The 22,952-nt window shown below is 45.4% G+C and overlaps 1 protein-coding gene across 4 annotated transcripts in view; it reads left to right on the top strand.

Annotated features, from left to right (window-relative positions):
- Nucleotides 1-22,952, top strand: part of LOC147708596 (uncharacterized) — a 174,286-nt gene that overhangs the window by 57,284 nt on the left and 94,050 nt on the right. For 2 of the 4 annotated variants that reach the window (XM_086927274.1, XM_086927272.1), the window contains exons 2-4: nucleotides 255-375; nucleotides 1,165-1,275; nucleotides 9,200-9,316. In XM_086927274.1, the coding sequence (XP_086783400.1) occupies nucleotides 255-375; nucleotides 1,165-1,275; nucleotides 9,200-9,316 (349 nt within the window). Of the gene's footprint in view, nucleotides 1-254; nucleotides 376-1,164; nucleotides 1,276-9,196; nucleotides 9,317-22,952 lie in introns of all 4 variants that reach the window. The other 2 variants (XM_086927273.1, XM_086927271.1) reach the window with 1 other exon arrangement.

Below are 22,952 nucleotides of genomic sequence, written 5' to 3'. Positions count from 1 at the left end.
TTGTATATTAGAGAGCTGGAGTTCAAACTGTTGTAAAACTACTGTCTAACAATGTTTACTTTGTAAATTGAACATGGTTAACCCAGTTTTAATTAGTTAAAGGTTTGTGTACAGTTTTAAACACTAGGCATTTTTAGCCTTTTGAAATGCCATGTATGCGACTGGTTTAAAAAAATTGGGAGTAAAACACCCCAACCTTTTGTTTGGATGAGGTGAGTTGATGATCCTGTTTGATCGGTTTATATTTCTTACAGGTACAGTCCCCAAATGTTGCTGCCTATTTTTCTGAGGCTGAGTGGAAGCTTTTACATGAATGGCAAAGAGAACTGTACAAGAATGTGATGAAGGAAATTCACCAAGCCTTAATCTCACTGGGTACGTATGTATATTTTTTTACACGGAGCTACACATTTCCTATGACACTCATCTCCCTTCCTGCATAATTACTGAAGTTTGTCTTTTTGCATTGTAGAACTATCCCAATGTTGCAGAAATCAGCTAAAGATAACAACACTCAGGAAAATATCCTGTCTAGAACAATCACAATGTGGGATAGGAATTCTTTGATCTCGTGTCTTCTCTTGCTTTAGGCATACTTAGACACTACTGTGTATACTTGCCTTACACCACCTGTATGCTACCATATCTAATCTGGATAAAGCACTATAATAATATGTTTTTAGTTCTGAACTGTCTTTCAGAGTTTATAGATTATAAGAAATATAATACCCCCAAATGTATGTTAATATGATATTGAAAGTGTTACCTCAAAGCTGCGTGACTCTATAAGCCCCTACACCCTTTTATCTCTATTTGGTCAAAGACTCTTTGGTAACTTTCAGTATTAAAATAAAGTACACTTAAGAGATACCTTTTGCCATTTTTATTCAGTTTTCAATGGCTTATCTCTGTACTTCTTCTTTTTATTTAGTGCTTAAATTCGACATAAAATGAAGCGCCCCAGCTCCTATGTTTTTCAAATACACCCTGAATTTATTGTGCTCCCTTTTGATTACTTAAAAAAAATAATACGATTGGATACCCTCAAGATTGTACAAAACTACCCTAATCTCATATTTTACCCCATAATAAAACTCTATTTTGTTATTGCTTTTATCTGGGGAACTGTGTCTCATTTTAAGTTCTGTTTACTTCCGATTGCAGGTCCTCTTATTGCTGCCACAGTCTTTTCACTAGGTGCTCTAGAAAAGGAGCAAGTGTACATACCACACAAACAGCAGTTGACGAGAAGACACAGCAAGAACTATTGTCCTAGTAAGTAAAAGGTGCCTATATGTTTCGCCTGGGATTAGCCAATAATGGTTAAACCCATCCTTTGGATAACTAATACAAATTCCAGTAGATAATATACTGCCACATCCTCACATCAGTTTCCCACAAATAGACTGGTTGCATCTAGTAGAATAATGGGGCAGATCCAATCTTTATTATCAAATGTTTTAGCCATGTAAGTGTGATTAAAAATGCAGCCATCATCAGGACAATAACGCCTTTTCAAATGGAATATGTAGCATCGCACAACAGAATGCCTATAACATTTGTACGCCTTGCAAATAAAATCTTGGAAGGGATACAGGACACATGAAAAGCCTATTGAAGGTTTTTAATCATCAATCATTTGTGAGCGACCCAGCTATTAATGTGTGGGTACATAGTGTTTACAGATTCGGCAAGAGCTTTACATGTTAGTCTTCATCTAAGAACATATTAAAGACATGTGACTTGTTCTGTGGTTGGGAGTAGTCATGTCAGTCATCAGCCCTGGGCAGTACCTCCCTCAGTCTTCATGCAAGTGTAAAAATAAATTTGCACTATACGGGAATTATAGGCGAATCTGAAAAATTATGACCTTGGCTTCTCTTAGTAAGAGCTAGCCGTTTTATCTGTTTGTCCAAAGCAATAATAAAGGTGATATTCAGATGACAGCGAAGGATTAACTGCGTGTCTTTAATCTGACAAGAGACCAACAGTGATATGTGCAAGTGCAGATAGGTCATTATTTTCAGGGAATGATGCACCAATCCATGATTCTTGGATAATGCAGATTTCGTGATGACAAAGTACACTAGGCACTAACTTAATCCCTACCAGTATATAATAAACCTCTGGAAAGTGCATTTATCTTTATGCAAACATAATTTATTCAATGTTGACCATGTTTAGTGGAGTACCTTTGACGAAGGGATTTTTTTGAATGGTGCAGCAAATGAAGCCAGAAGATATTAAATAACCAGAAAATTACAGATTAGCAGTGGTACCATGAACAGGGGCAAAATAATGATTGCTGCCCATACTTCAAGGCCACTCATGACAATATGAGTAGTATGTGGGCAGGTAAAGTCTAGTTGTCTGTCCTGGGGCGTATGACTTTTTACATGCATTTGACTGATCCCATCCATTAATTGCATATTGAGAATAGGAGCCTTTCATGAATATCCAGATAGTTTGTTTTGCCAAGTATTTGAGAGGTGTTATTGTATCTCAGTAATTACTTCCAAAAGCTATAGTTAGACAGGCTTCCCTGAAAAGTTAATAAACAGATATAGGATTATGTGCAGCAATAAAAATGTAAAATGGTTACATTTTATACAGTGATACAGGCACACTGAACAAGAATCGTGAGGTTGATTCCTACAAGAGATTCTCCACATAAATGTGGACTGAAAACAACCTAATCACTCCTAAATGGGCAGGCAGATATTGAATCATCTCTCTCCATCTGCCTCTTCATACATGCCTCTTATCTTAAAGGACCACCAGTCGGAGAAGAGGGACAGGGCACTCAAATTCAACTTATTTTCATGCACTGTGTCCTGAAGTAGAAATATTTGACCAGCATGACATATACATACATCTCTGGAGATAACTGCATTCTCTACCACACCATTTAGCAGCTTGAAATGCAAGGATTTATCTGGTGGATGGGCAGTACCAATCCATACCAAGGGGATAGGTTTGGTGGGCTACAACGCTACGCCCGGACTGTAACGTTGCCTGGCCTTTTGGAAGGTTAAAGCTCTCTGACTTACTTTAATATTAAATCCTATACTCCGTTTTATTTCCCCAGCTCTACTAGAATAACCAGCAGGGATACCACAGGATGGGTGACTAACAGTAGTATATCATCTGCAAATATGTTTATTTAAGGGCATTTCATTCAAACCTGATGCCCTTGATACATGTGTTTTGGTAAGCGGGGGTTTCCAAAGTGAAAACAAACAAGAGGAGAGAGAGTGGGCAACCATGTCTCTTAGTTAGTACTGTGTGCAGCCAGTGCAACAAGGTGTTGTTAAGCTGTATATTTTCGGGCCTGATTGCTAGCGAACATTCAGCCCTGAAAACCTCTGCTAAAACCTATTTCCAACACATCATCCCCCAGAAAGACCCATTTGACTCTATAGAACAGTTTTGCAGTGCCTGATGAGTACTGACCTCTGGTTCGCTTTATGTTCTATATCTATCACATGTAGCTCATTATTTGAGTTGTCCCCCGGGTGCATAGTCGCAATGAAGCCAGATTGACCTGGGTGTGCAAATGTGGGCATCAGCCCCTCCATGTGTAATGTGAGGATTTTCATTAGTATCTTATTGTCAACGTTGATGAGTTAATTGACTGTCTTTGGCTGGATTACCTTGTTCAAGTATGAGGGAATTAGTGGCTTCTCAAATTGTGTGATTAGCTACTCCTTTTTGAACTATCTCTTTATAGACTCGGAAGATCACTAGCAACAGGCTGACCCCAAAAGCTTTGTAAAAGAATGCTAGGAAGGTAGTGGGCCAGGGAGCTTTAAATATCTTGAGACCATTGATGTTATGGGGGATCTCCTCTTTTGTGAATGGCTCCTCTTTTTTTACCCTCTCACTGAATATACAGCGGTTTCGTTTGGTTAGGAGACAATGTGCTCTGCCTACTTGTTTGTATTTGTCCCCAGCAGACCTTTCTACAGATATGATGTGACAGTGTCTGTGCACCTCGTCTGCCACTTTGAGCTTCCCCTCAGCTTGTTCAGCAAGGCTTCCCTCGTCTTTTTTAAACGGGCTGCTGCAGCTATGCAGTGTTCCCTTATTACTGGCTTAAAAACATCCAACAATGTTAATATGCTTGGGGTCTTGTTATTATTTTTATTAAAGTAGTTTGAGATATGTTGGCCTATATTTAGGAGCACCTAAATATAGGCTCCCTATACATATCTGATCTCCCTTATGTTCTGTCTCTAAGTGAAGGTATTGCCCCTGCACTGGGGGGTAAACCGATTGTCTGTCTGCTTTATGCAGACAATATATTAATTCTATACTTGACTCCAAGAGGATTAAATAATCATTTACAGGCACTACATGAATATGCAGAGGCCCACCACCTGAAGATTAATGTGTCAAAAAGTAAAGTAATCTTCATGACGGGAAGGAAAAAGTTGAAATATGGGAGTTTTGCTTGGTCTGTAGGTGGACAAATGTTGGAAGTGGTAAAATCTTATGTCTTCCTCGGAAAAACAATAGCTGGCAATTTAAGTGATAAGGCTCATATAGCAAATAATACTCGGAAAGCAATGGCACAAGACAAAAGTTTAATTTCTCTTTATAGATCTACAGGCAGAAGACACTTTGCTCTTTTGCTAGAGGTTTTCCGTGCTAAAATCCCAGCTTCCCTACTGTATGGCACTGAATTACTTGATTTAGGAAAATGGGATTTTTTAAATACCACGGAAGGCAAAATCTTGCGGTTCTTAACCACAGTTAACACTGCCTGTACTGTGGCTGCTTTTAGGTTGGAATTTGGCCTGCGCAGTAGTTGGGTTCAGGGCCTCGCAGGGATAGTGCGATGGGTTTTTAGCCTCGCAAAGGGAGAACCGGGGTACTCTAAGACATCTTATTCGAAAAGAATTACTAGGAACTCTTAAAGAGCATTCTCTAATTGTAAAGAATTTTAGAATTGCAGTTGACCTTTTACAATTAGATGAATCAGTACTTTTTACACTATCTGCATATCAGCTGAAGACCACCCTGAAACAGGCTTCCTGGAAATTAAGCTTTAAGATGGACAGGGAAGCCCGTATCTTAAAGAAAAATGTTTCTCTGGCCATTGATTCCTGCCTAATAAGAAAAATACAATCTTATGCTACTTGGAATCTCCCTCATGGTGTACACCACTTTTGGTTTTTATTAAGGCAGGACCTTCTTCCCCTGAATAATCTACTGTCCAGATGGCATGGTTCCTCAGCTATGTGTAATCTTTGTAATAACTCAATTCAGGATATCACTCATGTGCTCTTTGTTTGCCCGGCTCTTCTTTTACACCAGCGCAAGTGGTTGAGACCAATTTGCTTACAATTAAATATATTGTCTGCCACTGCATTCATAGATGCCATTTATAATCCACCCAATGAAATGTTTTGTCATAAAATGTTTAACTTTTTTAAAAGCTTTTTAAATATATATTAGAGGTTCATAAAATGTTTTCTCTTTTTGTATCTTTTATTGTGATTGTATGAAAATGTATATTCCTTTTTGTTATTCTTTTATGTGGATCTCATTTGAGTTCCAAAATCATAAATAAAATACTTGACTTGACTAGGAGCACCACTGGGTTTTTATGCAGTGTTTTATTGAGGCACCACATAGTGTTGTGTTCGGTGTAAGCTGTCCCAAACTCATCCAATGCGCATGAGAGCAAACCATGATCTGAAATGTCATAGGACCCTGAACTGGTTGTACGTGATTTTATAGATAACTAATTTAATCAAATACCAATACTGAGAAACCATATCACGTAAACTGTTTAATAGAAACTTCCTGGATGAATGGCATTTACTAGTTCATAGAAACAAACTCGTAAAATGTCTTTTATTTCGAAATTGGCTTGTGAAAGCTTATTTTTTGAGGTATAAATATTGCAGGTCTTCCTTTCAGAAACTGTTTTGTCTGAGGAAATATTTTCAGTGCTGTACTTGAGCAGACATTACTTCAGTTTTATATCTTTACATTGTCAATTACTTTTGACACTTTTTATTCATGGACCCCTCACCTCCTCTAAACACCATCCATTGCTAACCCCTTAACAACAATAGCTAAACATGATCCATTTTCCCCACTAAAAGTCCCTCATCATGCCTAAATTACATCCATCCCATAACCCTTAACATCCATCAAGACCTTAAATTCCATCAATTCCCAACCTTGAAACTCTTTCTGCCCTTAAACTCTGCCCATCCCCGGCCCCCTAAAATCCCTCACCACCCCATAACCCTGCCCATAACAGAACTCTAAAAAAGCTCACGATTCCTAAACTCTAACCATCACTGAACATTATAAACCCCTCACCCGGCCTTTCTCTCTGCCCATCCATGAACCTTAAAAACCTCTCAACACCCCTAATCTCCAGTCACCTGTTAACCCTAAAAACCTTTCACAACCCCTAAACTCCAACCATTCCTGCTTGCTAAAAAATCCTCAGCACCCTTAAACTCCGCCCATCCCCAAATCCTAAAAAAGCCTTTCTACACCTGAACTTCATCCATCTCTTGTCCCAAAAACACTGCATTACCCATCCCAGAACCCAAAGAATCCCTACCCCTAAATCAAATATTAATATCATTTTAGATTTTTCCTTGAAATTATCTTTCCTTTAAAATGTTTCCTTTAATTATAGATTTTTTTGTATTCCCTTAAAATTATCTTTCTTAAAATAGGTTTTCCACAATTTGGTCTCCTCCAATGTGATTTCTCAGTTTTCATTTTTCCATTAATCATGGGTGCACTTAAATTGATAACCACGAAATGTGTGTTTTTCAAGAAACCTGGTCTCTTGATTCCCACTTTAGATGTGGCTTTGCAAAATACTGTTGTCCGGCTCAGGCACAGGTGAAAGGTCGGAGGTTTAATAATTTGGGTGAGGAATATGCCAAATTGTACCATTAAGAGGTTGCCCGTCTCCTCCGCCGATATTCTCGGCCTCTCCCTCCACATGGACAACAAGTGCTTCTTTCTCTTTAATGTGCATAATAGACCCCAGAGTGTGAACAAGGAATCATTGACCTTAGCACTTTTAGATACTTTCCTAAGTACTTTACACTCTAATGCATATTTAATAGTTCCCAGTGACTTTAATGTGCCATATGAACTCTTGGGTGCCTACGATCCATCTTTAATGGACGAAGAAGCTGCACTATGGCAGATCCCTAAATTGGGTATCTTCTCTGTTAAGAGAAGTTCCACTATGGCACTCCAGCTATTGGGCATTACTCTAATATGCAAAGTAGCCCTGTCTCCCCAACAGTGCGCCAATATCACTCATCTCAGCAACCTCAAAATGGCACAAGTTTGATGTAGGAAACCACCCCATGCAGTGACTGCCCCAAGATGCACATTGAGTCTAACACCTCCTGGTTCTCTGCGAAAGTCACCTGTGTCAATGGCACCACAATTCTTTTTTAAATGCAAGCTACTATTAGGACATTTTTAGGCAAGATGGGCCCTAACCTGTGATTCACGGACCCCTGGAGATCTATAACGACTACTCAGGGGATCCGCAGCTTTAAAAATAAATCTATATATTAGAAAATATGTGAAGTATGCACACAAAAGAAAAGAAACTGTAAAAGTGAAAATCTTGGTATTCTTAGCTGGATTGGGGTGGTGCAAGTACAACAAACAATAGTATGGGTAATTGATGGCCTCAATATGAGCACTAGTATGCACTAACAAAGAGATACATTAGGAGCAGAAAAGGCAAAGTGTTATAACATAGTCTAAAATATCCCTTTGTCATTTAGAAATAAAGCACCATTTGGAAAGGTGGGCAACCTTAAAATTTCGATGTTTGTGTTTTTATTGTTTGTGAAAACATTAGGCAATGTGTGCATTTGTATGATGTCCATTTGTTTCTGTTTTAAAAAGTGCAAATTGCATACCCCCAAATTGAATCCCGTTTCCAATAGTGATTATGTGGTGGTCTAACAAAAGCCAGAAGGTTAACAACAACTGTCACTAAAGACAATACTTCTCGAAAAAACTGTGATGCTGCAATCCAGTAAAGGCACTGAAAATAAGAGTGTAAATAAAAATCACATAACTGTTAGATTTAGCATGTGGGAATACTTTGCATGACTTGGAAAGGGAGCGACTCACACATGTTAGAGTTAGACGACTAGCAATTATTTATTACCAATAGGGTCTTCAGCAACCTCACGCTCCTTATTCTGACACAAATGTTTATGAAAACAATGGCAAAATGCCAGAAAACATAACAACTTTTCTGAGGCTTCACAGCGGGTTGGCCTTCAGTAGAGGGACGTGCAACCTACACAGTCACAGGGCACATTGTATTCCACAAAAGCCTGGGCAAGCTGCCACTTTTGTGAGATTTTGCTTCAAAGAGTGGAACCAGCACACAGTTACATTCTACACTAATGTTAATTATTTGATCAAATCTGTCCTAATATATTTTTTCATCTGCTGCTGGGAAGCATCTTCCGCCCATGCTCATTGGTGCTCTCCCTGGCTGTGCTGACCTCTTTACACACCCCCTTGTCCCAACACTTCTTTGCCCCTCCTCCACAACTCACAGGGAGTGATTTAGTACCCTTCCCCAGGGACCTAATGTCCCTAGCCTTGTACGTGTCAATTTTCAATATTACTTCTTCTCGAATGTCAAATGTCTCAGGTGATTCACATTTCATATATACGTCAATATGGTTTTATCTCGTGTGAAGTGTTGGGGCTGGCGTGCATTATATCTGCCAGCTTTTTAACTCTGTGTTCATCCTCTTCATCACTTTCCTAGAGACAGACTTCAAGAATTCCTCAAAAGAGTGTGTCTTGTGTGGTATTTCTTGAAGTGAGATATGTTTCTAAATGTTAGCACATATGTAATATGATATACGTCTCAGACGGTATAATCCCTGGACACTCCAATTATTATCGGCCAAAAACCTTTAAAAATGGTCTTAAGCATTTGTTACTCCAAACAATTAGATCATACATTAATTTCCAAAATCAATTTGTATTTCATTTTTTGGCATTCTAAACCATTGTTGTAAACATACAACCTATCATTTAACTTTTTTAATGTATACGACTCCCCTTGGTGATACAACTTTAGGCAGCGTTAATGAGGCCCATCCTGTGGGTATATTACATCTTTTTACTTTACAAAATAAATGTTTTTTTTCTTTTTAAGTAGGATTTCAATTCAACAATACTGACTCCTGCATCGTGAATGAAGATGAACAAAAGGCAACAGTAAAACAAGTTACTGCCACTAGCACAGAAAGAGAAAGTAGAAATGACCTTATCGCAGGTGGGTATTTCTGACATGTTTCTGCAACTGGTCCCACAAGACACCCACCTCAGTATGCTGTGTCAAAATATGTTATAGTGTGTGGCGTGGTACTGATATATATTTTATTTTAACCCAAACTACGGTTTTAATAATCTTGTAGTGCCCATTGTTTCACTATGTACCCCCCGGAAGACAGAACTTTCCAAAGTAGAAGGTCTCGAGGGACGTTAGGAAGCAGTTGATCGCGCAAATAAGGACTCTCACACAACTCTGAATATAGTATAAAAGGTCACCTTTATTACCAGGACAGCCAAAGACAGACCCGCAACATAACTTTTCCAACAAAATTTATCTTTATTTATTTCTCCAAACCTTTTTTCATATAACCATTTCCTTTTTCCAATTCTTTCTTTTCCGATAACATAACTTGTTTTGATACCATCCTTGAGTTTTCCTTCTTCTTTTTCCATCTCTTCCCCACCTACCCTCCCAAGCCCTCCCCCTTAGAGAAAGGATGAATCCGCTCTAGATTATCCAATCCCCATCACACACGCCACCCAGGAAAACCCTTGAGTTTTCCTGCCCCACCCAACAAACCCTCCCCTAATGCAGAAATAGTCCGCTCAAGACAATACCTAATGTCTGTGAAAGAAAACTTTTATCCTCAAATTCTTCCCTTCACTTCTTTGGTTTGGAGCACCACAAATCGACACACCAAAGATTGGCCAAAGTATCTCTGAGTTCCATCAAGTAATATGACTGCCCCATTTGTGAGAGATGAACCCCGTCCTCCCTTAACAAGTGCAGCATTTCGCCATTAAAATGCTCGTGGGCAATGACCGTAATTCCCATTGCCACGCAGTATGTCTTCAATGCTTTATTAACTTTCTTGCGGGCCCTCTCAACAGCTGCATGAACCCTAGCACCCTTCCACTGGCTCCTGTACAGAAATTCTGTCCACACCACCCTGGCCCCGTGCCATCTGTCCTTAATCACAGCCAAATCCAGCTTCATCTGTTTGATTAAAGCAAGACCTGAACACTCCACCAAGTCATTTTCACCCAAATGTAGGATCAACAGATCTGGGATGCCCCACACTTCAGCCATTTTGTTTAGTACCGAAAACAACTCTCCCCATTTCATCCCCCCTAAGCCCTTCCAAATCACCTCATGGTCATTGCCATATAGTCCCAGCCCTCTCCCACACAGATGCTGTTCGGCAAAGTTCGCCGCCCACTTCACTATAGAATGGCCGACAATCCAGGTCCTCTTTTTTCGAGGAAAATCCGCCACTCGACCTGTGATGGAAAAAGTAACATTAACTAACTGACTTCTGCACTGAGTCTAACTTTTTTTTTTTTTTTTATAACCGAACATATTTAAAACAACAATTTGATTTCCATCTACCAATTCGTTGCAACTCCTCTGCCCCCCAACCCAACTTTGCCGCTTCTGTAGCCGCACCTATTCTGAACGAATGCGTCCCAAAACAGTGCGAATTTTCACCCACGAAAGTCAATGCCTTCCGTAAGACCGCTAAGAATTGGAAACAAGTTAACTGTGTTTGGTTTTTATGGCAAAATATCCCACCCTCTCGAAATACCCTTGAAACCACAAATGCCTCCCACTCCCCAACCGGGCAGCAACCCTTCACCCCACTCCTGCCCAGGCGCACCAACATCCCTTTTCCTGCCTGGTCTGTCTTTGACCTTCTCAATGTGATTTGCAACACACCATTGCCCAAAAGAACAATATCAGATGAACGGATCCCTTCCTGATTTCGTAACCCCAATAGTTCTGATATCCGAAATGCACCGAAAAACAACCATATCATGCATAACTTGAACCGAAACCATTCCCACTCATCATAACAGCAGGAGGGCAACACACCCAACAATTTTTGTAACAAGTCGAACGTAATGGGGTCCCTCAACTTCTTTGCCTGCCCAAAGGACCTCCCAAAACCCTTCAGCATTTTCTGCAAACGAAAGCCTTTCTGCACCTCACACCCCAATTCTAGTTGACTATAAAATGAAATGCCTGCCAACTTGCCTGAAATGGTTGAAGGCGACAAACCTTTGTCTATTAAACTCAGAACAAAACACCACATAAACTTTTCATCCCGCACTGCCGTACCATCCCTGCCATGCTGTGCAGTGTAACTCAAAAAACCAGACCATGCCAGCTGATAGCTGCGTCGCGTGGATTCTGATAAGGACTGCTCCGCAAACTCAGCCATTCTCAATTCCCCAGGTCCCACATGTTCGGCGGAATCGGTGTTCTGCATTGGTCCGCTCCAGGTGCCAAATCCCGAAACCTCTGCCACTGGCAACGAGACAAAGCGTCGGCAATTGAATTGTTGACACCAGGGATGTGTTGGGCTTTAAACACAATATTCAGCTGCAGAACACGCAACATGAAGGCCCGTAACAATTGTAACACCTTTAAATCCTTTGCCCGCTGCCCGTTCACCAGAAAAACCACCGCCATGTTGTCGATATGAAACAACACGCAGCGGTCCCCGAACTCTTCACCCCAAATCTGCAGCGCCACCAACAAGGGAAAGAATTCTAAAAAAGCAATGCTGCGGCCCTGCTGCAACCACTGTGCCGGCCACTGCTCTGCGCACCACCTTCCGTCCCAGAACACGCCGAAACCTAAGGCCCCAGCCGTGTCCGAGAATATCTGCACTGGCCAGACCGTGTCTTCTGACACAAAATTGATGGACACGCCATTGAAATCGTCCAAAAATCGCAGCCAAATGCTCAAATCCTCCTTGATTTTTGCTGTCAAACGTATGTGGTGGTGTGGCAAGTACGCCCCAGCCATAGCAAAGCCCAGCCGCCTGCAAAACGTCCTGCCTGCCCTGACAACTCGACAAGCAAAGTTTAAATAGCCCAGAAGCCTCTGGACTTGCCTCAGCTGCACTCTTTTAGCTCCCAGGATTTCTTGCAAAAAAGACCTGATCTCTTGTACTTTTGTTCTGGGCAAACGGGCCACCATCTCTATTGTGTCTATTTCTATGCCCAGGAAGGTCAACCTAGGCGTTGGACCCTCCGTTTTGTCCTCCGCCAAAGGCACACCAAACTCTTTAGCCAAGTCCTGGAAACAAGCCAAGACTTTAGTACATTGCTCCGTATCCGCTTTGCCCACAAACAAAAAATCATCCAGGTAATGGCATACAGCTGCGTGATCTGAGCGCTGGGCTACACACCACTCCAAAAATGTACTAAAAGTTTCGAAAAGTGAGCAAGAGATAGCACAGCCCATGGGTAACACCCGGTCCACGTAATATTCTCCTGCAAAGTACATACCCAGCAAACCAAAATCGGCTGGATGAATAGGCAAAAGGCGAAAAGCGGCCTGTATGTCACATTTTGCAAGGTCAGCTCCTACCCCTGCCTTGCGCACCAATTCCAAAGCGTCATCCACTGACGCATATGTCACCGCCGAATCGGAAGTGGAAATGAAGTCGTTAACTGAAAGCCCCTCCGGCCAAGACAGATGATGTATCAGGCGGAACTCACCCTTTGCCTTCTTCGGGATAACACCAAGTGGCGTCACAATTAGGTTTGGCAAGGGGCAAAATTCGAAAGGGCCAACTACTCTGCCTAATTCCACTTCCTTCAGCAACTTCACCTCTACCACCGACGCCATCTCCTTTGCTGACTTCAAGTTATCAGCCCAACGTGAAACTCTGGGGCCTTGATAACCAATCCTAAAGCCGAGCCGAAACCCCCAAAACAACTTGGCCGCTCCTTCCACATCAGGGTAAGCTTCCAATGCGCTCAACATGGCCTGTAACCTAATTGGAGTAGGCGCCTTTTGGCATAAGAGGCGGCACAGATCCTCTCCCCCCCCTCTGACCCCTACCGTGATCTCCCGGGTGTTGGTTGGGGAAGCATTGGAAGACAGCATGTCTGCCCCCACACTGGGAGCATTCATGTTTAAATTTACAATACTGGCGCACGCAGGAACCTCTGTTGAAGCTCCAACATGCTCCAGTTGTGGGCAACTGTCCACGTCCGACGCCATTTGCCCCTTGTGTGGCGGGACGCTGAGAAAAGGGCCGGTAAGGAATCGGCAACCCACTGGCTGTGTGGATCGTGTTGGCAGAAGAATGACCTGACATCCACTGCAACCACAACTCCTGATCAACCTCCCCCCATGGCTTATCGTGGAATAAACTCATTCGCGCCCGAAACTCTTCATCGTAGTTCAGCCACGCGTAACCCCCTGCCTGCAAATGTGCCTTTCTTATGACATCTAAATATTTGAACAGCGAAACCGCCCTCTCAGGGTATCGTTCACTGTATACGCTGGCATATATCAAAAAGGCCGCTGTCCAGTTTTCTATTGTTTTAGGAACTTTGGGACGGCGGGACAATTCAGCCTCCTCCTCTTTAGAACCTTCCTTTGCTTGCAATTCCCTATGAAGGAGCCTGAACACATCTACATGTTCATGATCCCAAATACGCTGCCTAGTTCTGGTTGACAAATGTATGCCCAATGGCATTGATACTCCCATGTAAGGCAGTCTCGTACCACTCACTCTAGGCAAATCACTCTGTTCTGAACTAGTAACCGATGAACCTGGGCTGTCATATCCCGGCCTCCCCCCATTCCCTGACACTGCCTTTACATTTTCACTTTGCTTTGAACCCGAGCCGTCCCCAACCTCCACCCTCACTTGACCACCCTCTGCAGGCGCCCCACCTGAAACACCAGCCAACGGCCGTGTCCAAGCAGCCCACCAGTCTGTCTTACCTGCTGGTAACTGCGCAGCCCGTTGTCGAAAGTCTTCCAGACCGTCACGCCGATGACGTCCGCCTTGCATCCCGTGTGCCGGTGAGAGAACCGCTCCAGAACTCTGTAACACACTGGCAGAAGTTAATCTCCTCTCCCCCCTCCCAGCCCCAGCTCTACCACCATGAGACAGACCACCTCTTGTCCCATAAACATTCTCTTTATCATAATCACCATCATCACCTTCCAGGTGCTGTTCACTTTCCGACCTTACCAAACTCCTATCTGGCCTATTGCCAGACACCAAGTTAGTAAAAGCACTTTGAAACTCAGACTCGGGCCTCCGTGGAAAGCGCCCAGTAGCTGATGTTAAATCCGCACCAGATCCGCCTCTCAAATTCGCCCCCCCCCTAAACACCGCGCTCTGCGGCGCCGCCTGAGAATAGCAGAACTGCTCATCTGGTACCAGACCAGCAGCTTCAGAAAGGTACTCGCCGCTCGAGCGAGGGCCCACACCATACTTACCTGCCACCTGAGTAGATGAAGTACCCGCCCTGTCTGGCACAGGCAGCTCTGTATGTTCCACCCACACCCATTGGCCTTGTGGAATCGCAGACCCCATGCTATGAATCACCTCAGGACACCCAGGCGGGGGCCTGGCATTTGGGAACATTGAAGTGGCTTCCTGCACCTGCCTGCCCACACCCCTGTCACCCATGCCCCCCCACCTCCCACCCTTGAACTGCCTTGCTGGTGGTTTCCATCTCACACCACCCAACCCCTGCTCCTCCTGTAAAAACTGAAAATCACATGTTAAATCAACATTAGAATCCTCCTCCACCAATTGTCTCGGAGGGCCCCTAGGCCGAGGAACAAGAATGTTCTGGCAGTCCTCGAACTCAACCAGCTGGTGTTGCTCATCGACGTCAGATGCGCCTCCCTCGACCTCCTCGCCTTCCTCAACTCCAGAAAGCTCATACTCCTCAGCCTCGCTATCGCTGGAATAGTCCACTAACATTTGACTCCGCCTGGCAGCATCTAAATCTGGCGCTATTTCGATTTTCTTGCCACTCGCCTGCTGCCCTGCTGCCCTCACATGTAGACTTGATGCAGCCCTCATGCTGGGACGTGGCGCCACCTCGCAAGGCTCCTGGGATGTCGACGCTATCTGCACTTCAAACTCCCTGTCAGCCTCTCCTTCTATCAGCTGGACCTGAGACACGCGCGTGTCAAAACTACCACCAGCGCTGCCTCCTCGCCTGCCAGCTCTACGTCGAAGGGATGCCACACTGACATTACGGCCCCCCCTGAACTCACTTGGGGCTGATGACGAACGCGGGGGCGGCTGCTTCTTACCCCGACCTCCTCGGCTCGTCGAGCGCGCTCTCCTGATCCTCGCCGCTGGCGTCCTCATGACGCTGTCCTCCTCATGGCGATCGCTGCGAGCTGACTGACAGGCCGCCACCGCTCGAGACACCCCTTCTGCTGCCAAGCGACGTGGACGCTTCACCACAGATGTGTCGTCGAAAGCGCCGGGCCTCAGTAAGTCGCTCCGCCCTACCGCCACCAAAGCTCGCACTGCCTCAAGGGCAATCTCCTCAGACGACATGCTTCGGTAACTGACAGGAAATTCCTCTGAAAATCACTCCCAACAGTGAATGACAGTTCTGACAAGATAGAAAACAGCAGCGCCTCAAAAAGCGACTCCACCGTTCCTCTCACTCGCTCAGAGTGACGTCACCCTCCCTCCCACCCTTCACTTGACCCTAACCCCTCCCACCACCCAATCAGGTCGCGTGAGGTCGTCCCTCGCGCGAAATCCCCCAGGGGGACATTGGCTTTGCCAAGTGCCCCTGGGGGCCCATTGGGGCTAGAATTGAGTCTGAAGTGGTAAAGCAAAACCAGAATGTGGGCGGCCCGGACTGGGAAGCCTTAACCCCATGACCTCATGACCTCTTGTGAGGATGAGGAAGATGTAGCTGGCACAGTTGAGAGCGCACCAATAACAATAATAATAATAATAATAATAATAATCTGGTTTTCACCAGAGTGGGAGAACATGGCGGCAGACGGCTGAACTGCCGTGGTGCTCCGTGAACCAAGCTCCCGTTGTACTCCACCTACTGCCTGAGGTGACCGAATAGAAACCGCGTGCGACTACTGAACACACTATCTAACATGCAGATAGTTTTCTACAATCGCTTTTTGGAAAAAAACCTTCTAATTTCAGTGAGTTTGTTTACTCGCTGTATACCTCCGTCGGGAGTCTCTCTTTCATCTCCATGCCCGGATTCCTGGGCAGCGTTTTCGGCGCTGATGGTTGCGGTGGAGCAGTGACGGTTTCCGTTTCTACAGTCTCCGTTGGATTCCCGCTGGTCCTGCGGCTGCGGTCCTCGGGCGCCCTGGAGTTAAGAAGAGGCAGGAAGGCACGCAGCTTTGTGCGAGCTTCCTGTAGTGGACTTGTGAAGGCTCGGTTTCTCGAGGCTGCCTTCCTCGAGACAGTGGAGGGGGAAGAGGCAGCGGAAGGCTTCGAGAGCGGTAAGGAGAGCAATGAGGGGGGTGTAACAGAGGACACTGAGGGATTCCAACTGCCCTTCCAGATTACAGGTAAAGGAAAGTCTGGTCGGAAAAGGGGAAATATCTTGGCAAAAACGCATGCAGAGGCGTCTGCTCCTACCGTGAGTCTCACCCCAAATAAGATTGCACTGCTAGTAGATAAAAAAGCCTCTCCTTATCTCTCAACGGAGGTTAAGGCGAAGCTCACACGATCTAACAGCACTAAAAGTAAAGCAAAGGCTAAAAAATACCTCAATGCTGTACTGGATGTAGGAACAAAAATTACCCCATCCCTACGCTCTTACTTCAAAGCCGTACCCCAGGTTCTCCACCTCCCAGAAGTACAGGGCATGTCCGCCCCCATGGCAGTGACAGTGGTCACCGCGGACAATACAGCTCTTGTCCCAGCCTCCATCCACGCTCTTGCTGTTGCTCCGACCCCGCGTCTGATCCTGCTCCTACCTCCGCGCTCGTCCCTACCCCCATGCCTGCCTTGGCCTCAGCCTCATCCTCAACTTCTGAACTAGCCCTGTCAGCAGTGACTATATGTTCTCATCCCCCTGCAGATAGTTTGATCGTAGTCTCAGAGCTTGCTAAAAAGGATGAGGGGGTTTCATCTCATACGGGGTTGGTAGAGTTCCCGCTGGTGAAGTTACGGGGGGTAGGGGAGTTACCCAATAAAGCCGAAATTGATCTCTTGATTTTGGGAAACGACTATGATGGGGGTTTTGCAGTAGGAGGGACCTATAGTTGTACTGGAATCAGAGTTGATGAATTAAGTAGAGGTGTGTCCGCTCCAGGATACTGTCCAGCAGGAAGCATTGGTCACCCCCCCCTAGTACTAGGTCAGGAGACACATCCCCTGCTCTCTCAGCCACTCTGTTGGCAATGTTTTCCACCTTATCTCGGGACATAAAAAAGGGGTTTGAGGAGTCCTCTGCTAATCGGGTTGAGATTAGGAACTACTGCGAATCCCTTGACAACAAGATTTATGGACTTACATCTAGGACTGGGAAATTGGAGGAATCTGTGGCGGTGTTGTCAATCCATTTGGATAAAGCCGAGGAGGATATCATCAAGCTTAAGAAAGAAGATCAGGCCCTATTGGACAGGATGGAAGTGTTGGAGAACAATGCTAGCCGGAGTAACATCCGTATCCTCAATGTGCCCGAAGGGTCAGAAGGCTCGGATGTTAAACAGTTTATTATTCATCTATTGAAGGATTCGTTATGCTTAGATCGATCATTGGAGGAGCTGGCCACCGATATTCAGAGGGTGCACAGAGATCCATTTAGACAAAATCCGCAAGTGTCTAAACCCCGCAAAATCCAACTTCCACATTTACGCTCTTAAAGAGCAGATTCTCAACTTAGCTCTGAAACAGAAGTCCCTACCTGGGAAGGGGTTTTCTTTTCTCATCAGGTTAGATCTCGCTAGGGTCACTTTGGAGAAGCGGTGGGAGTTCGATAGGCGACTAGATGCCTTTAGGAAGTTGGAAGCGACTGCTCAGCTGACGTTTCCGGCTGCGTTAAAGGTGATGCATAATAATAAGATGTTTAATATCAGGACAGTCCAAGCTGCTGACAAGCTTCTGTTGGATTTGGGCAATAAGGCCTCTGCTAAATAGGTTGAGTAGTGTGGGATCCCTTAGGTAGAGAAGGTTGTGTCTTTCTCTTTTTTTTTTCTTTTTTTTGGTCACTTACCAGAGAAGGAGACAAGAGCTACTAAAAAGATTTAGCGGGGAAAAGAAAGGAAGGGGGGGGGGAAAACAAAAAGAATTGCGGTACTCAGTAGAGGAGGAATAAAATCTATAAAGAAAGAAGTAAAAATAAATAGAACTAAAAAAAAAAAAACACACACAATTGATTTCTAGTATTGTTGGGTCACGTGGGTAGTATTTATGGTTTAGGTTTTGGGTGGATTAGTGGGGGCTTGCGGTGGGGTGCCATCTACTGGACTTGATCCGGTTAGATACACCAAGGGTTCTCCATGGGAGGGGGGAGGGTGTAGGGGGAAGCATTCGGGGGTAGGGGGGGGAATCCTCACTTGCCAATTTTGTGCTTTTTAGGTCTCGCGCCTGCGATGCATATGGCGAAGCCATATGCCATCGCGCAGGCGCGATACTAATGCTGTCGGGTCTGCTTCCCAGGAGACAGGAGATGTCACGCGCACGCTCTGCAAAGCGATCGGCGCCGGCCGCGCGCGTGCGTTTCCCAATCTCCTGTCTCTCTGGGAAGCACACAAGCATGCCCAGCAAGCCCCGCCAAGGTAACTTTGAAATAATCTTTATTTCTTGTTTTCTATTCTAACTGGTCAGCATGTTCTTTCACAACCGTATCCTTCTCTGCATATTTCTGTCCGTGGGGCTACAGAATGCCAAACATCGGAGGTTTATAGCCTTTCCTAGTTTCTCTTAACTTCTTCCCACACACTTCAGCCTTTCGTCCTGCCTAAGCCGCTCACACTTTTACCCTGCCTCCCCCTCCGCCCATCACAACATTCTTGCAGGTCTCCCCCTTTCACCACTGTCAGCCATGCGCTACGGCTCCACCCGGGCTCCCTCTACTCAACCACACATCCTTCGACCATTGGACCGTTCCACTCCTCCCCCCACCCCTTAACACTTTCCAAACGCTCATTCCTCCCCAAGTAGTCACTCCTCCGCTTTTCATCCCTCAATTTGTGCACTCACCCATCAGCCCTCCGCTCCCTCCTGCAGTCCCCCATCCACTTATCGCTCTCACCTCTGCACCCACCTCTCTCACTTTTCTTAACTGCTTCTCCTAATCATCTCGCCTCCTCTCTCTCCATTCTACCCGTCAATCACCCAACCAGGACTCTCGCCGGTCTATCCGTCAGTCCCTCACCTATCCACCGATCCCTCACCCATCTACCCTTACGGTGTCTATTACTACCCCAAACATCTCTTCCCCACCCGCTTGTTTCTTTCTCAACTCATCCACCTCTACCTCCGCACTGTCCCAATCCGAACTCCTCGGCCACTGTTCTTTATTTCTCTCACTCATCCGTCCGGTTCCTTTCCCTCTCCTGGTACCTCACACTATTGTTACTTTCTTAACTCTGCGCACTGTACCCCATCCCCAGCCTCCGCACCCCGCTCCTATATGTCACATCCACCTCACTATGGTCTTCCTCTCATCTTTGCACCCTCTTCTCATCACTCACCCTCCACCCATCTCTCACTTTCACCCTCTCCCGTTTCTCATCACCTCCAACCTCTTCTCACCCCTCCGCCCTGTTCCCACCTCACACCCTCCACTTTGTTTCGATCACTCACCCCTGCCCCCTCCCCCTGTTCCTATCTCTCACCCACCATGATTATGCTTGTTAGGTCTCGCCTGTCGATGCGCATGCGCATCGAGCAAGGCGAGAGTATTGGCACTTATCCGCTCTTTATCCACACTGCAAGGAATCGTGGCGATTCCTTGCAGTGCACGAGAAATTTAAGCTCAATGCGCATGCGCATTGAGCTTAAATGCGCGTGCACATGCCCCCAGCCGCCTGCCTTGCCTACTCTCTCTCACAGCCTCCCCCAGCTCCGCCCCCTCACTACTTGATTGCACGGCCGCTAGGCCGTGCCTCCCCTACTCTCCTCCCCCCTCCTCCTCTCCTCCCCTGCCTGCCTGCCGCTAGGCCGTGCCTCCCCTACTCTCCTCCCCCCTCCTCCTCCTACTCTCCTCCCCTGCCTGCCTGCCGTGTCGCACCTCTCCCCTCTCCGCCCCCTCCCCTGCCCGCCGTGTTACGGTGAAAGGCTTGTTAGATATAAGGAGACATTTGGGAACTTTCTGTGTTGATGATAATGTTTATGATTTACTGTTGTTTTTCTCACTTTAATTATTCAGTTGCGATGTGGTGTTCACTGAGTATTACAACCTGCAGTTTGGAATAAGTTAGCTTGGCTTTGTCCATTTTTAAAGGAAAACTGAAGACTTGCACGTTTTTTCTTTTAAATATTTTTTTCATGTTGGCAGGTTAATGTGCACTTAAAGCAAATGGCTTGGCTTCCAAATATGAACGGAAAAGGGTCTATTTATGATTGTGTTTGTGGCGTTCACAAATTGAGTGCACTGTCCTTGACTTGGCTGCCGACTGAGGAATGCTTTTACATTTCAAAGGTGTTTGTACGCTGCCTTGAAGTATGCTGGGCTGAAGAGCGGCAGCAACATAAAGATGGCATTGCCACTTATCCAGGCACATTGTACTGCAATTGAATAGAAAATAGAGTTCGTTTTCAATTTTTTGGATTTCTTCACAATATTTGACATTTTTTTTCTTCTTTTCCACCGGAGGTAGGTTAAAAAAATAAAGCATTGGCAAAACCATTATACCTCTCACCCAGCAGTTTTGTCATCCTTATTGTGAGTATTAACAAAGGGTGCGGCTTCTGATCCGTAGTGCAGGGTATTATCCTTAAGCGTTGAGGGATCTGTCTCTCCTAAGCGAAGGTATCTGTTTCTCCTCCCCCCTCCCCTCTCTTCCCTCCGTCACTGTCGTCTCCCTCCCCTTGATCTTAGGGATCTGCCCCTGGGAGTTACGTCCTCGGCCCTCTAGTGCTGGTTGCCTCCCGTCCGTCTTTGTTTACCCGCTCCGCCCCCTCCCCTTCCCGCCGTGTCGCATTTCTCCTCCCCCCTCCCCTCTCTTCCCTCCGTCACTGTCGTCTCCCTCCCCTTGATCTTAGGGATCTGCCCCTGGGAGTTACGTCCTCGGCCCTCTAGTGCTGGTTGCCTCCCCCTAATATTACGGATCTGTTCTCAAGTGTTGCTATTTTGTTGAAATGTGCATTGCATTTTACATGCATTGACTCACAGCTGCATTCTTTAAACAACTATCGTCCCTTCTTAATGTCAGGGATCTGCTCCTGCGTTTTATGTCTTCTGCCTCTAGGCACTAGCTGTGTCCTCTTAATGTTAGGGACCTGCCCATAAGTGTCACACCACCTGCCTTCGAGTGCTGACTGTCTTCCCTTAGTGTCGGGGCTCTGCCCTTAAATGTCACGTCATGTGCCCCATTGTGCCGGCTGTCTCCCCTTATTGTAATGTAAGTGCGGATCTGGTAGCGCGGGAGCTCCCCCTTGCATTGGTACGGCCCATGTTATATGGTACATTCCTCTTTGATGGGACGCAGCGTGCAGATGGCCGCCCTCCCCAGCCCTTCATGCATATTTTTCTTCTAGCCACTACAGTTAGCCTAGCGCCGCACCATCACCCACCTCTGCAACTCCTCCCACAACACTGCCTGCTAAGTACACAGACTGTTCGCCGGTCTGTGATGCGACTGCATTTCCTCCGACAGCGCCGCAGGGAGTTGTCAGCTGCTTCAGGTTACTTTTGACAAATCAGGAGAGGATAAAAGAAACCACCAGTTTAAGCACATGCACAAGTAACTCTACGTTACGTCTGCCTCACCATCCGTTCTTGATGCAGACAGAATAGTTGCTAAACATTATGTATGTGCTACGTACATAACTCTGCCTTATTAAAAAGAATGCCATTTTAAATAGCGCTTGTTACAGTTGTACTAATGTACCATTAGTCTAGACGTTAATTCCATTAGCACAGCTTCTGGGAGCTCGCATTCCATCATCAAAGGCATCAGCCTCGCTCTGGCCTCACTTCTCCTCCCCCCTAATTGCTCTCACTCTCCATCTCTTGCCACACGCATCAGTAGGCAGCCCACCCCCTCCCTCTCCATTTGTTTCTATGCCTACTGGTTTTGCAGCACTTGTGAAATCCTTCTGGTGGGTGATGCAAGCGAGGAACATACGTGGTGCACACTCAGCTCAGGCGCCTGGATTCCTTGCTGCTTGTGGCCTGGACGAATATATTAATTCTCCCATCTGGTAGTTATTGTTTGCTGTTCATTTTTTGGGGGGTGATGGGCTACGACACAGTGGACTTCTCTCTCTTTTGTTTAAGGTATTAAATGAGAAGAAAATGTGTAGAGCAAGAATCGATCATCTAAAGGAATTTTTGCCCCAGCCGTGAACAGGAAATGCTAATTACCATACATCCCTCCAGAATCATTTGCGCACAAAACATTGTGTTTAGGAGGCTGACAGGTAATAGAGTACAGTTCGGAGTTTTGCTCCTGCTTTCTTATTGCCCATTGACACTGTGGTTTGCACACTCTGTCAATTTGTTTTTTATTCTACCACTGGGCAAAGTACCATTAGATGTGTGCTTAAAAATATCAGCAGTACTTATTCACTCGTGCATGGCTCGCTCTTGGATTTATTTTTATTGGCCATTAACTCTGTGGTTTGCGCACTCTGTCAATTTTTTCTATTCTCCCATTAGGCAAAGTAACATGTGCTGTGGGCTTAAAAATATCA

The sequence above is a fragment of the Lissotriton vulgaris genome, chromosome 6 (assembly GCF_964263255.1).
Source record: "Lissotriton vulgaris chromosome 6, aLisVul1.2, whole genome shotgun sequence".
Classification (NCBI taxonomy): domain Eukaryota; kingdom Metazoa; phylum Chordata; class Amphibia; order Caudata; family Salamandridae; genus Lissotriton; species Lissotriton vulgaris.
Note: the sequence above shows the minus strand (reverse complement) of the source record. Positions and strands in the feature narration are given on the sequence as shown.